The following is a 16,563-nucleotide window of genomic DNA, read 5'->3' on the forward strand; positions in this document are numbered from 1 at the left end:
GAGAGGCAGGTACAGGTGATGTGTTGGGCAGTTTTAATTAACCTATGTAGAGTCTTGTTGGCTGCAGTGCAGTTTCTGTACCATGTGGTGATGCAGCATGTTTAGATACTCCCTACTGGGCACCTGCAGAATGACATGAATATAGGTGTACATGGTCCAGCACTGTTCAGCCTCCTCAGAAAGTAGAGGCATCGATGAGCTTTCCTGATTGTGTGGAATGTGTTCTGGGACCATGAGAGGTTGTACGAGATGTTTATTTTCAGGAGTTAGAAGCTGCTCACCGTTTCCATTGCTGTGCCACCGATGTTGAGTGGTGTGAGTTATCCTGAAATTTGATAACTATCTCTTTTGTTGAGCTATTTGTCTGGCACAAGGTTTATCATTGACCAGTATGGGTCAAATGGTTACTTTGCAATATATTTAATAATACTTTCCAAGTCTTTATGATATCTTACAGAAGAAATAGGAGCAGGACTAGACCATCTGGCCCATCGAGCTTGCTCTGCCATTCAATAAGATCATGGCTGATCTGACCATGGACTCATCTCCACCTACCTACCTTTTCCCCCATAACCCTCAATTCCCCTACAGAAAAACACCTTAACATTCCTTTCAAATAGAAAATAAGAACTTGATTTTAGGTCAATCAAAATCTATCCAACCTTATATTAACCAAATACATTTACTGAGGTAGTCTCCACTGCTTTATTGGGCAGAAAATTCCACAGGTTCACCACTCTTTGGGGAAAGCAGTTCCTCCTCATCTCCAACCTAAATCTACTCCCTCAAATCTTGAGACTATGTTCTCTCGTTCTAGTCTCACCTATCAGTGGAAATAACTTTCCTGCCTCTGTCTCATCTATCCCCTTTCACAATTTTGTATGTTTCTATAAAATCTCCTCTCATTCTTCTGAATTCCAGCGAGTACAGTCCAGGCAACTCAATCTCTTCTCATAGTCTAACCCTCTCATCTCTGGAATCAACCTGGTGAATGTTCTCTGCATCGCTCCCAAAGCCAGTATACCCTTCCTCAAGTAAGGAGACCAGAACTGCATGCAGTACTCCAGATGCAGCCTCACCAATACTCTGTACAGTTCCTCTTAGCTTTTAAATTAAATCCCTCTAACCGTGAAGGCCAACGTTCCATTTGCCTTCTTGATAGCCTGCTGCACCTGCAAAACCATACTGTTGTGATTCATGCACAAACACTCCCAAGTCCCTTTGCAGAGCAGCATGCTTCAATTTTTTTTACTATTTAAATAATAATCTGCTCTTTCATTTTTCCTACCAAAATGGATGATCTCGCATTTACCAACATTGTACTCCCATCTGCCAGACCCTTGCCCACTCACTTAACCTATCTATATCTCTCTGCATCTTCTGCACAGTTTGCTTTTCCACTCAATTTAGAATCATCAGCAAACTTAGATACACTACACTTGGTCCCCTCTTCCAGATCATTAATGTATGTTGTGAACGGTTGGAGGCCCAGCACCGACCCCTGCAGCACACCGCTCACCACTGATTGCCAACCAGAGTAATACCCATGTATCCCAACTCTCTGCTTTCTGTTAGTTAACCAATCCTCTGTCTATGCTAATACATCATCCCAACTCTATGCATCCTTATCTTATGGATAGGTCTTTTATGTGGCACCTTATTGAATGCCTTCTGGAAATCCTGGTAAATAATGTCCATTTGTTTCCCTCTATCCACTGCACTTGTTATATCTTCAAAGAACTCCAGTAAATTTATCAAACAGGACCTGCCTTTGCTGAATCCATGCTGTGTCTGCCTGATGGATCCATTTCTTTCCAAATGCTTCACTATTTCTTCTTTAATGATAGCTTCAAGCATTTTCCCAACTACAGATGTTAAACTAACTGGCCTATTATTACCTGCCTTTTGCCCACATCCTTTTTTGAACAGTGGCATGATATTTGCCATCTTCCAATCTGTCAGGACCTGCCCAGAGCCCAGAGTCCAAAGCCTCTACTATAACCTCTGCCATTTCTTTCAGTGCCCTGGGGGATGCATTCCATCAAGGGCAGGAGAATTGTGTATCTTTAGGCCCACAAGTTTGCTCAGCACTACCTCTTTAGTGATAGCAATTGTATCGAGGTCCTCACCTCCCATTGCATCCATAACATCTCTCTTTGGCACGTTAGATGTGCCCTCCACCATGAAGATGGACACAAAATGGTAATTCAAAGCCTCTGCTATTTCTTCATTACCCAATATCAATTCCTTCTTCTCATCCTCCAAGGGACCTACGTTCACTGTAGCTATCCTTTTCTGCTTTATATAATTATAAAACCTTTTACCATATGTTTTTTATTTTGTGCTGGTTTATTTTCATAATCTAGCTTCCCTTTCTTTATTGCTCGCTTAGTGGTACTTTGCCTTTTAAAGTTTTCCCATCTTCCAGTTTCCCACTATTGGCGACTTTGTATACACGATCTTTTAGTTTGATGCCTTCTTTTATTTCCTTAGTTATCCAAGGCTGGCTCTCCCCACCCTTAATGTTCTTGCTTTTAACTGGAATATACTTTTTTGTGCACCATGAAAAATCTCTTTGAAAGTCTTCCACTCTTCCTCAACTGTCCCACCATATTGCCTGTGTTCCCAGTCTACACTAGTCAAATCCTCCCTCATCCCATTATAGTCTCCATTGTTTAGGAATAATACACTGATTTTTGATCAAACCACTACATCCTCCATTTGTATGAGAAATTCAATCATACTGTGATCACTCTTTCCAAGAGGATCCCTAACTACACGATTACTAATTTTACCTGTCTCATTGCACAGGACCAGGTCTAAGATAGCATGTTCCCATGTAGGTTCAGTAACATGCTATTCAAGAAAGCCATCACATGAAGCCCTCCTCAAGACTTCCTCGACCAGCTTGATTCACCCAATCCATGTGCAAGTTAAGGACCCCATGATAACTATGTCATTTTTACATGCTTTAGATATTTATCTGCTTATTGCTTGTGCCACTGTAATGTTGTTATTCGGAGGCCGATAGACAACTCCTGTCAGTGATTTTTTTTTTTCCCTTTTCTATTCCTAATCTCTACCCAGATGGATTCAACATGCTGCTCCTTAGATCTTATCTCTCACTATTGCCCTGATGTCATCCTTAATTGAGTACTACCCCACCTCCTTTACCTTCCTGCCTATCCTTTGGTATTACTTGATATCCTTGAATATTTAATTCCTAATCCTCTCCACTCTGCAACCACATCTCTATAATGGCCACTAAATCATACCCCTTTATACTGATCTGTGCCACAAGTTCACTGACCTTGTTTCAAATACTACAGGCATTCAAATAAAGTGCCCTTATGCTCATTGTGCTTTTAAATCTTGTAATTTTTTACTCTTTTGCACTTGACTTTTCTTCACTCCATTCTTACTTTTCTCTTTTTTATCTTTTGCTTTATCTTTATCCACACTTTTCTTTTTCACTTTAACCATACTTCTCCAATCTGTTGAACCCACCCCCCCTACTATTTAGTTTAAAACCCTATACAATTTGCTAGGATCCAGGTCCCGTCACAGTCCAGGTGGAGCCCATCCCATTGGTACATCTTCCTCCTTCCCCAATACTGGTGCCAATTTCCCAGGAATTCAAACCCACTTCTCACACACTAATCCTTGAGCCATGCATTTCACACTCTAATCTTCTTGACTCTATGCCAATTTGCACATGGCTCAGGTAATAATCCAGAGATTACTACCTTTTTGGTTCTGCTTTTTAATTTAGTCCCTAGTTGTTCAGATTCCCTCAGCAGAATCTCTTTGCTTGTTCTACCTATGTTGTTGGTACCCAGATGGTCTATGACAACTGGATCTTTCCTCTCTGTAAATTCCTCTGTAGGTCAGATAAGATGTCCTGAACCTGGGCACCAGGCAAGCAACATAGCCTTTGGGATGCTGTATCCTCGCAACAGAGAACTCTCTCTATTCCCCTGGCTATACTATCCACAATTACCACTATATTTCTCTTCCTTCCCCCCTCTTGAATGGTTCCCTGAACTACAGTGCCACAGTTAGGTTGTTCATCCTTACTACAGCACCCCTCCCACCCAATCCACACCAGGAGCAAGAATCTCAGACCTGTTGAGCAAGCTCAAGGGCTGAGGCTCCTCCAGCATTATCTCTGGATCCCACTACCTGCCTCACTCGCTCGCAGACACACCCTCTTGTCCCTGACCACAGACCAAATTTGAGGCAGCTAATCTAGTAGGTGTAACTACCTCCTGAAACAGGGAATCCAGGGACAGGTGTCCCCCGCTTTTCAAACGTTCACTTTACGAAACCTCACTGTTAACGAAAGACCTACATTAGTTACCTGTTTTCGCTAACAGAAGGTGTTTTCACTCTTACGAAAAAAGCAGCGCATGATAAAAGGCAGTGTGCAAAAAAAAAAACAGCGCGCGTCCCAAGCAGCCGCTCCTACCCCGGATTCGGAACTGCTTTCTTGCCGGCATTGCTTAGACACGTACCTGTGAGCAGCCGTTAGCAAGATGAGTTCTAAGGAATGGGAAAAGCCTGAAAGAGCTCGTAAGGGTGTTACACTTAGCGTAAAACTAGACATAATTAAGCGTTTCGGTCATGGTGAACGAAGTAAGGACAAAGTGAGTTTGGCTTGTGGAAGTTGACAAAGATGATGTTGATGAGGTTTTGGCATCCCATGACCAAGAACTGATAGATGAAAAGCTGATGCAATTGGACGAGGAAAGGATAACAATTGAAACTGAATGCAGTAGCGAACGGACCAAAAATGAAGTCGTCCAGGAACTGAACGTGAAGCAACTGCGTGAGATTTTCACTGCAATGATAAAGTACGACTTCAATTTTGAAAGGGTACGTCGGTTTAGGGCATATTTGCAGGATGGTTTGAGTCCTTACAAAGAACTGTATGATCTAAAAATGCGCGAGCTAAGCAGTCAAGCAAGCCTTCCACATCAGCCACAGCAGACGACGAACCTCGACCTTCTACATCAAGGCAGGCAGACATAGAAGAAGATGACCTGCCTGCCCTGATGGAAACAGACGACACCCCAGTGTCCCACCACCCCAACCCCCGGGCTGCAGACAGATACCGATCTGCGAAGAATGCAGCGGTAGCCGGGAGGCACCCAGCACATCTTTAAGAAAAAAAGCCGAAATAAACAAGCTAATTAATTAGGTGCCGCCCGGCACGTAAATGTCGGCCCAGATCAGAGGCCGAATACTGCTAATACGCCGAGCCCTGTGAAACACTCCTTTTTTTAAACTCTTCTTCCCAACCTGTGCGAAGCTATCTCTCTTTAAATCAATTGGTCCACTGCTAATGCCCTCATCCCATGAAATGCTCCTTTTTTAAACTCTCCTCCCCAACCTGTGCGAGTGATCTTTCTCTCTCTCCAAATTGATTGGTCTGCCGCTAATGCCAAGAGCTTCAGCAAAGTTCTGCAAGTTTTAATTTTTTTTTAAAAATCAGGCGTAGAAAGCTTTATATAAATGTCAAATCATTGCCACTTTAAGGTAACATGGAGTTGAGAGAAGGCCACATGGATCATGAAGTATGCATCAATCATTTTATGATTTTTGTAAATATGGAAATAGAATTTATGTACAGGTTTCCCCCACCATCGAAAGGTAGAGCATTCCTATGAAACGGTTCGTAAGCTGAAATGTCGTAAAGCGAAGAAGCAATTACCACTTATTTATACGGGAAAATTTTTGTGAGCGTTTGCAGACCCAAAAATAACCTACCAAATCATGCCAAATAACACACAAAACCTAAAATAACAGTAACATATAGTAAAAGCAGGAATGATATGATAAATACACAGCCTATATAAAGTAGAAATACTTTTCCACAATCATTACTGCACTGTTCTCCGTAGCGAAAATCTCACGCAAGTGCTGTCGGCAGAAAATCTCACGCAAGCACTGTTGGCAAAAACACGGCGCAAGCGCTCTCCAGTAACCTTTAAGCTATGAAGCTGCCAAATCATACCAAATAACACGTAGAAATACACAGCCAATATAAAGTAGAAATAATGTATGTACACTGTAGTATCACTTACCGGAATTGGTTCAGCGCCAAGCACACTGATGGTGGTGTGTTGGACTGAGTCGTCGCAGGTTGGCTGGTGCAGTGACCCCCACCCTCCAGGCCGCGAACCGATACATTGTCGCGAGGCACGCAGGGGTCCAGCGGTAGCCGGGAGGCACAAAGCACATCTTTAAGAAAAAAGCCGAAATAAACATACTAATTAATTAGGTGCCGCCCAGCATGTAATTGTTGGCCCAGATCAGTGCCGATTACCGACTGTGTCATCTCGTATAAAATCCTAAAGGGATTGGACAGGCTAGATGCAGGAAGATTGTTCCCGATGTTGGGGAAGTCCAGAACGAGGGGTCACAGTTTGAGGATAAGGGGGAAGCCTTTTGGGACTGAGATTAGGAAAAACTTCTTCACACAGAGAGCGGTGAATCTGTGGAATTCTCTGCCACAGGAAACAGTTGAGGCCAGTTCATTGGCTATATTTAAGAGGGAGTTAGATATGGCCCTTGTGGCTACGGGGATCAGGGGGTATGGAGGGAAGGCTGGTGCAGGGTTCTGAGTTGGATGATCAGCCATGATCATAATAAATGGCGATGCAGGCTCGAAGGGCTGAATGGCCTACTCCTGCACCTATTTTCTATGTTTCTATGTTTATTTCGGCTTTTTTCTTAAAGATGTGCTGTGTGCCTCCAGGCTACTGCTGCATTCTCCGCAAATCGGTACAGTATCTGTCCGCGGCCTGGGTGTTGGGGTGGTGGGACACTGGGGTGTCATCTCATTGTCTGTTTCCATTAGAGCAGGCGGCTCATCTTCTCCTATGACTGCCTGCCTCGATGTCGAAGGTCGAGGTTCGTCATCTGCTGTGGCTGATGTGGAAGGCTTGCTTGACTGCTGAGCCTCGCGCATTTTTCTATCATACAGTTCTTTGTAAGGACTCAAACCATCTTGCAAGTATCCCCTAAACCTATGTACTCTTTCAAAATTAAAGTCGTACTTTATCATTGCAGCGAAAATCTCACGTAGTTGCTTCACTTTTGCTACTGCATTCGGTTTCGATTGTTATTCTTTCCTCTTCCAATTGCATCAGCTCTTCATCTATCAGTTCTTGGTCAGGGGATGCCAAAACCTCTTCAACATCATCTTCATCAGCTTCCACAAGCCAAACTCACTTAGTCCTTACTTGTTCACCACAATCGAAACGCTTAATTATGTATAGTTTTACGCTAAGTGTAACACCCTTAGGAGCTTTTTTAGGCTTTTCCGACACCATAGAACTCATCTTGCAAATGGCTGCTCAATGTAATGTGTTCAAGCAATGCCGTTCTGAATCCGGGAGAGAGCGGCTGTTCGGGGCGCGAGCTGAATTTTTTATCGCACGCTGCTTTTTTTTGTAACAGTGAAAACACCTTCTGAAAGCGAAAACAGGGTACTTATGTAGGTCTTTCGTAACAGTGAGGTTTCGTAAAGCGAACGTTCGAAAAGCGGGGGACACCTGTATAGAGAAAATGAATTTCAACAAAAAATACTAATTTTTTTCAGGATTTATCATTCTTTGATTTACCTTAATACCACTCTTGAAACTGCAAATCATTTAATGGTCTCAATTTGGTGAACATCAAAAATTATTGTCTTTGATAACTGCAAAGTCCTAAAGCTTTTCATGGCCAAAAGTGTTTCCTTTTAAATATACATATTATTGCAGGAAAGACAATAACAAATGTACTCAGGAAGTTTCCTTAAGTAACTCATTTAAGAAAATCACACTCAAAATTTGAATGTTGTTGGCAGGGACAGTATTTGTTGCCCATCAAACATGACCCTCAACACGCTGCTGGTCAGCTTCCTTGAATTTCTTCAGTTGTCGTGAAGTCATCCTTGGATATTTTTGTGATGGAATGGCAATACTTTCAAGTTTTGATGATAATGTGATATAGAGAGGAACTTGTATGTGATGGTGTTCCCTTGCAATTATTACCTTTGCCTACAATTGTAGAAATTGTAGGTTTGAAAGGCTTTGAGAAAGATACTTTGCAAAGATGCATCTTTTTTTCTTTTACACTGGTGCTTTAGGATGATCAACAGGGTATCACTCAAGAAGATTGTTTTGTTCCAGGTGGGCATGAGTTGAATGCTTTAAGACTGATACAGATGACGGAAGAGTAATCCATACTTTGGAGTCAGAAGATTCCATATACAGTTACCTCTGAACCATTTTCACAGGTACATTGTGGATGTTTCTAATCAGTTGAACTTGGCTGTCAGGGGATTTGATGGAGGCAATTTCTTTGAATGGGACTGCTTCATATCTGAGTAGTAGATGGTATAACTTTACAAAACTTGTCACTTTGGCTCTTCTGTTCTTCACTGAATACATTTAAATGTGTGCCATGGGGACAAACAATCTGGTTTTCCATTCTTCGGTTGTCCATCGAAATCCAGTGACGATGTCCACTCCTTTAACGGTGAGATCTTTGATGGCTATACAGTCCTATCCTGGACCCACAAGCTCTATTGCAAGTGGGACATGTATGTGTAGTAGTGGTGGCAACCATGGCTGCATTTTTCCTGACTTTCTTCTGCTGTCTTCTGGTTGTTCTTTCCATCTCCAGAAAATGAGCCCCATCCCGACACAACTGTCGCCAAGTGGTATGCTCAGCAGCAACCTCCTCCAGGTCCTCAGGTCTGATCTTGCACTTCCTTAAAGCATTCTTCATCTGATCCTTATAGTGCTTCTTCGGCCTTCCAGCTGAGCATCGACCATGATGTAGCTGGCTGTGTAACACTATGTGGGGTAGCCGACATGGGGGCATCCTTATCACGTGCCACAGCCACTGCAGCTGACGCTGGGTGATCATGGCCTCAATACTTCTACAGTTGATCTTTACAGGTATTTCAGTGTGAGATACCTGCTCACGCTGGGTAATTCCCAGGATGCACTGGAGGCAGCTTATGTGGAAGCGCTCCAAGGACTTGATGTGATGGCTGTAGGTTACCCAAGCTTCACTGCTATAGAGGAGGGTGGTGACACAGACCGCTTGGTATACGGCGACCTTTGTGGAGGGATGAAGGCTCCTGTTCTGAAAGACTACGCCAAAGTCTCTCAAAGGCAGCTGATGCCTGTTTAATGCGGCTCTGGATGTCATCAATGCTGCTATCCTCAGAGAGAATGCTCCCCAGATATTTGAAAGATGGCACTACTGACAGCTTTTCATCACCAACAGTGAAGGCAGGTAGAGTGGGTGGGACACTGGTACTCCATTGGCAAACCACTTCTGTCTTGGTGGTATTGACAGTCAGCCCCATCCTGCTGTATTCTCTCATCACCACAGCAAGGGCAGTCTGAAGATCCTCTGGAGTATGGGCCACAAGAGCACAGTCATCTGCATACTGCAGCTCTAGGACCCACTGTCTATGGTGTTTGATGGTTGCGTGGAGCCTCCTGATGTCAACGACGTTGCCATCTAATCTGATGTCCACTGCCACACCGCTGCTGTCTTCAATCTCGTTGTGGAGAAGCTTGGTAACACACAAGAGGAAGATGTTAAAGAGCACTGGCACTAGCACACACCCCTGCCTCACCCCTGTACATACAAGGAAGGGCTTGGACTCATGTCCTCCTATGATCACCCGAGCAGTCATCCCATCGTGGAACTGGCGGAGGATGTTAACAATTTTATTGGGACAGCCAAACCTAAGGAGGATATCCCATAAGAGCTCTCTTTGCACAGTGTTGAATGCTTTGGAGAGGTTGACAAAAGGCCATAAACAGGTCCTGATGTTGTTTCCGGCACTCTTCCTGAAGCTGCCAGGCTGTAAAGATCATGTGGATCGTGCTCCTGTTCTTCCTAAATCCACACTGCGATTCAGGCAGCATTGACTCGGTGATGTTGCTAATGAATCTCTGAAGCATCACCTTAGCCAGGCCCTATCCAGCAACAGAAAGGAGTGATATGCTCCTACTATTGCCGCAGATGGCCTTGACACCCTTGTTCTTATAAATGACGACGATGTTTGCATTTCTCCATTGCTGTGGGATGTTCTCATCAGTCCAGGCCTTGGTGAGGTACTGGTGGAGGGTGCACATACACATGTACCCTCTGTTCTTCAGTAACTCAGCAGGGATATTGTCAATTCCAGGGGACTTGATGTTCTTAAGGGAATGGACGGCTGATAGAACCTCCTGGAAGGTTGGTGGTAGACTGAGGTCGTGGATAGGAGGAAGTTCAGGCAGTTCATCCAGGATGGTGGAGTCTGCGTTAGAGTCCTGGTTAAGCAGGGTGTTAAAATGCTCAGCCCACCTCAGCAGAATGGTATTCTGATTCTTCAGAAGTGTTAGACCATCTGCTGTTTTCAGGGGAGTAATGCATCGATTTATTGATCCGTAGGTGGTTTTGACAGCATTGTAAAAAGTATCCATGTCATTATTATCGGCAGAGGACTGGAATTCATGTGCCTTTTCAGACCACTCATTTTGTATGGCCCATATTGCCTTTTGCACTTTCCTCTGAGCTGCCTGCCAATGCTGCCTGATACTGGTGGATGACAGGTTATCTAAAGTCGCTCGGTGTGCTTTGTGCATGTCCTTAAGCAAGTTGTGGATGGTGTCTGAGTTATCATCCAACCAGTCTTGGTGGTTCCTGCTCTTATGGCCGATGGATTGGGCTGCTGCCTCGGAGCACAGAGCTGATATAGGTCCACTGTTGTTCCATGGTATTTTCTGAGCTCAGACAAGGTTCTAACCCCCTTAGTTTCTCAGCTAGGATGCGTAGAAACTCACTTCTTGCTTCTGTGTTTCTCAGGCGGTTGCAATTTAGCTGCTTTTTATTGGGTTTTTGCAGCTGTGAGGGTGGCGGGGGGGGGTGGGGGGAGAACGCACTTTCATATGGAGCCTGGCTACAATTATACGGTTGTCAGTCCAGCACTCTGCATCTCTCATGGCACGGGTGATAAGAACATCCTTGATGTCACTACGTCTCACGATGAAGCCGATCATGTGCCAATGTTAAGAGTGAGGGTGCATCCACGAGTTCTTATATTTTGCCTTCTGCTGGAAGGTGGTGTTGGTTATGGTAAGGTTATGCTCAGAGCAAAGAGTAAGTAGCCTCATGCCATTTGCGTTCACCTTGTCAATACCATTCCTACTCCATATGCACTCCACTCCATATCCTGTTGTTCTGTCCCACCTTAGCGTTGAAGTCCTCAAGCAAAAGGATCTTGTCATTCTTGGGGATTCAGCAAAGAGCTTTATCCAATGTCTAATAAAAGCCTTCCTTGGCCTCATTCTCAGATGGCAAAGTTGGTGCATAGGCTCCGAGAAGTGTGGCATAACATTTCTTTGCCGGGGGATACGGAGGGTCATTAGTCTTTCACTAATGCCAACAGGTGTTTCTGTAAGACTTGGTAGAAAGGTGTTCTTGATGGCCAAGCCTACTCCGTGGAGATGATGTTCACCTGGGGCGAAACCTTTCCAGAAGAAGGTGTAACCCATCCCTTTCTCTGTTAAAGAGCCTTCATCCAGGAGCCTGGTCTCACTCAGGGCAGCAATGGTGATGTTGTAGCACCTCAGCTCAGCAGCGATTAAGGCTGTTCTCCGGTGAGGTCTGTCAGAGATGCCATACGAGTCCAGGAGAGTCCTTACATTCCATGTTGCCAGTTTTAGGTTGTATTGTTTCTTATTTCAACCACAGTAGTGGAATAACCCGATAGGCATGGTAACCTATCCAGGTGAGTGATTGGGCAATTTTTAGGCCACCTTTTCTAGGCCCTTCCCCAATTGGGGTGAGCAGTGCGGTTCCTAAATAGGGCTGCTCAGTCGCACGGGTCTGCCAAAAACAGCCACCACTCAGTTCCAGCTGCTAGCGACCAAATACCCTATGCCGCTGCCATGCAGGGTTCTGACTGGGAGCTCCCAGTCCATTCGTACCTGCCCCCGTTGCCAGACGCCCCATCGCCGTCAGACTTCGACCGTATGTAAGGTCCAGGTATTCAGCGTGGTCAGAGGTGGAGACCTGCTCAAGGAAGATATTAAAATGCCACAGGGGGTGCGCCATCCCCAGTAGCACTATCTTCACCATGATGAGGTAAATCCCGGTGGCAAGGGTGATCCCAGGACAACCAGTCCCACATCTTGGCTGTAGGAGGCTGCTGGGTCCTTTGTCTGTTAAGGCCTGCCTATTGCGCTGCCTGCGCATTGCTTTTCTGTCAGGGTGTGCTCCCTTAGTCTTGTCTCAACAGACTTACCACAAGGCAGTGGGGCTATTTGCCCATAGCTGGGACAGTGGTTGACGGGCGCCAGGGTGTGGCCACACAGTAGTGGGCCTGCACGCTACATTTCTGGGGCCCATTGCTGCTCCGAGATCCCCTGTAGTTTAGCCTGGGACTGTAAGATACCCAGTTTCCGTGTGTGGCTCTGAGGAGGCACTGCAGGAGTCTTGGTGGTGGAGAGGCTCTGTACTGGCAGGAGGATGCTTACACACTCTTTTCACCCTCTATTAAGAAGGCTAGCCAGCGGCAATAGCTGTAAGCAGAGAGCAGCAAGCAGAAAGCACTATGCGGCATACAGCATGCAGCATGTACTAACTAAATGCAGTACTGCACTAGACACTTCACACACACACACCCTGTGAGCAAATACTCCCACCCACACACTGGTTTTCCATACTCAAACATTAAAAGTGGTTTGAATTAAGGTCCATATGCATATTCTTCCTGTCTTTGAATAATTTCCTATTAATGTCCAAACTTAATATAGATGTTCCTTAACAACTTTGAAGCTATTTTGGCTGAAGTTCCTTTTTCATTGGAAATTTCTTAATAAGTGCATTAGGTTAATGTAATCTTGGTGCAGCTGTGATTGTGATTCTCCAGCCTTTGGAAATATGGTACTTAGTTATGATTTCAGTATTTTAGATTTCTAATGCATACTTTGTAACGTAGATCTCTTGTGTGTATTAATGAGAATCATTCATATGTTAGTTAATTTTTCCATATACATAAGTCAATTTCATTTGCTCATGTCCATTATTGGTTTTATTGCAGTCATTATGGTGGGATATATACTTTATTTTTCAAATGTTATCTAGGTGAAAAGTTACTTACAAATGCTGCTAGTTCCTGAGGACCTCAGTTCTTTGGAAAAACCTTCTCTTGTTATTGCGGGACATCTTTTTCATACATAAATGAAACCAATATACTGTTAATTAACACAATATTGAATATCGAAACGAGCTCTTGAGATGTGGTTTTCACTACCTCATAATCTTAGCCGTGAACTACTTTGGGTCCCATTATGGATTTCCTATGATGTGTTCTTGTATATAATATTATTCTGGTGAGCATTGCATTTGGCAGTCCTTTAATGTTTTCAATTATTTTTGTTGCCACAATTATTTTATGGATATTTTACATAATGATTAATACCTTCTCCCATATCAGTTACTAACCAGAGCAGAAAAATCACCTTAACGTTCCTTTCAAATATAAAGAACTTGATTTTAGGTCAAAACTAACATTTTGACTGTGTTTGGTATGTCATGTCATTGAAAGTTAACTTGCTGCTAGAACATGAACTACCTTGCCTGAAAAGCAAGTTACGAACATAATGAAAACAGAGAGCGGTGGAAATACACAACAGACTCATCAATTCTGGTGAAAAGTTATGGACATGAAGCATTAACTCTTTCTTCTCCCACAGATGACGCCTGACCTGTATGTCTGGTATTTTGTTTTTATTTCAGATTTTGAGCATCTGCATTTTTGTTTTTAAATATATATTACAAAACTTTTTATATGCACTACAAAATACTTCTGTTTTGAAAAAAAAATTAGAATCAATGAGGTGAGTCTGATTTAATTCTAGTAGTAATTTGATATGTAGTGATTTAGATTGAGTTAAGGTTTTATTACAGGGTCAGAGAAAATTGGTACAGTGTTTTTTTTTCTCCCCTTTTCTTTAGATGTCCCATGACTAGATACCATTTCTCACCAAGAGGCTGGGCTCCTGATGATAAGGAGGTGCGTGAAGGCAGTCTGGGATGTTGTCAATGTCTGCATCTGTTTCTAATCCAGCTTAATTTTATTCCTATATAAATATAACAATAAAAGCTTAATAACAGGATATTTTGGCCCTATATTGACAGCCTATGCTCTATTTTGTAAAGTTACTATGAAACTGATCTTATTTGACTGGCTAGTAGCTGTAGTATCTTTAAGCTTGCCAAAAAGAAGTAAGGATCAGCCTTTTTATTGTCAAATTGTATTATGTGGCAGACTATGAACCTTGCACCCTGCAGTCAGAACAGTTGTAATAAGCAGCTAAATTTCACTATTGGGCAATAGGAATAACCCTTATTATGATTCCTCTAGGACAATTTTCACAACCTTTAGTATGATATTTTTAGTCGATTTCTTTCTAGCCTCAGATCGGTGTTGCTGCTTCATGATTGTTTGCATTTTTAATGCATGTGCTTGACATTTTGGTGACCTGCTTTAGAAATTTTTGCAGCAAATGAAATAGACATAAAGCAAAAAGTAGTTCTGAACTGCTATTATGGCATGTTTTTTGGCTGGAGAAAATTGTTGTTTGCAATAAAATTTGGACAGATTTGTTCTGTGTAAATATTATTCACTGAGTATCTGTGAATTATTGGAACATTCTTCCTAACATAAGATTTTGGGATACTTTGCAAAATAAGTAAAAATACTTTAGATAGTTAATTTCTAGTAGTTGCTTCAGAAGAAAGGCATGTGGGATGTTCTTTGCATGAATATAGCTTTACTCAAAATAAGTATTTTACTCTGCAAAATTGCTTTTTCAAAGAATCTCTGACAATGACCTCCAAACAGCTGGGTATACCATGTGGGTTTATAGTCCATCGCTGAACAATAAGGGATCAGATTCCTCTATTTTTCAAATATCATCATACAAAAGAACTTTTATTCCCATTGTGCCACATAGAGCTCTTTTCATGTATTATCTTATATAACAGGTCTTGCAGTATTCAGTGTTTTAAATTGAAGCAGTTAAAGTAATTTAATATGTTCCTCAAACGAAGCACAGGGGATTTTAGAAAAATAGTTTTACTCGTAAACAATATTTGAAGTCACTAGCATCGACAGTATTTCAAAATGAATGCAAATAGAATGATTATGCTTAAAGCTTGTTTGAGTAGAATCTTGGTCAAAAAGATGTCAAGAAAGTAGAAGGACCAATTTAAATGAAACAAGAAAAATAAAACTTAGAATACTACAGTACTAGACTGGCCATTCAGTCCACAATGTTGTACCAATCTTGATGCCAATTTATACCAAATGCCCAATGTATCATCCATTTCCTACCATTTCATATTCATATGTTTATCTAAAAGCCTCTTAAACTCTACTGGATTGCCTGCTACCAGGCATCTACCAGCTTTATGCATTTGGTTTTCAAGGTCGGAGGAGGTGAGGCAGGTGAAGGAGCGAGTGCAGGGGTTGGCTGAGAAGGAGCGGCTGATTTAAAAAGCCGGTTGTAAGCAGCGAGCTAACCGGACCTTCCAGGTCGGAGGAGGCGAGGCAGGTGAAGCTAATTACTGAAATTATCAGCTAATATGAGCAAGGCTCGCTCTAGGGGAGCGGCCTGTCGGGGAGCAGCCTTGTCAAGGGAAGTGCCTTGTGAGATAAGTGCGAGTCTTTGGCTCAGGAGTCTTCGGTGAGGAGGCTGAGGGAAGAGACTACGCCACAGTTGGAGAGGGTGAGAAGTGGAGAAGAGATGACCGCTGGGCTGATTCAGTGCACTGCATGCATGATGTGGGAGGTCAGGGACACTGATGGTGCCTTTGGATCCTACACCTGCAGAAAATGTGTCCAGTGTTCAGCTTCTGAAGGACCGTGTTGCAGCACTGGAGAGGCAACTGGATGAAGTTAGGTTAATCTGGGAGAACGAGATTTTTCTGGACAGGACCTACAGTGAGGTTGTTACACCCAGGATACAGGAAGAGAGTAGGAGGACGACGATGAGCAAGGAAAGGATGCTTGAAGTACAGGAGACCCCGGGAGATGTGCCTCTCGTAAACAGGTTCTCCCTCTTGGAAGCTGTCGGGACAGAAGACAGTGCCAGTCTGAGAGGCGGATGGGTCTGCGAGTCAACAATTGTTGCTGAGGCAAACCCGAGGAGACAGACGTCAGGCAGAGCCGTGGTAGTAGGGGACTCCATAGTGAGAGGTACAGAAAGGGGTTTCTGCGGCAACAGGTGGGATTTAAGGATGGTATATTGCCTCCCTGGTGCCAGGATCCAGGACGTCAAGGAATCCTCAAGGGTGAAGGAGAACATCCGGAAGTGGTGGTGCATGTTGGCACAAATAACGTGGGGAAGAAGAGGAAAGACATTCTACAGCGCGACTTCAGAGAACTCGGAAGAAGGCTGAAAAGCAGCACTTCCAGAGTGGTTATCTCCGGTTTGCTTCCAGTTCCCCGTGCTGCAGTGGTCAAGAACAGGGAGATAATGGATCTGAATGTGT

General features: G+C 43.4%; 1 protein-coding gene across 13 annotated transcripts in view; it reads left to right on the forward strand.

The window, feature by feature from the left end:
- The window catches only part of srpk2 (SRSF protein kinase 2), a 233,143-nt gene that overhangs the window by 22,776 nt on the left and 193,804 nt on the right, over nt 1-16,563 (forward strand). For 5 of the 13 annotated variants that reach the window (XM_072240929.1, XM_072240926.1, XM_072240930.1 and 2 more), the window contains exon 3: nt 14,023-14,080. The exons of the other annotated variants lie outside the window; for them this stretch is intronic. Coding sequence is in view for 2 of the 5 variants with exons in the window: in XM_072240930.1 (XP_072097031.1) it covers nt 14,070-14,080 (11 nt within the window). In the remaining 3 variants the exon portion in view is untranslated. The remainder of the gene's footprint in view (nt 1-14,022; nt 14,081-16,563) is intronic. 13 annotated transcript variants of the gene reach the window in all.

This window comes from Mobula birostris, chromosome 23, assembly GCF_030028105.1.
Source record: "Mobula birostris isolate sMobBir1 chromosome 23, sMobBir1.hap1, whole genome shotgun sequence".
In the NCBI taxonomy this organism is placed as follows: Eukaryota; Metazoa; Chordata; class Chondrichthyes; order Myliobatiformes; family Myliobatidae; genus Mobula; species Mobula birostris.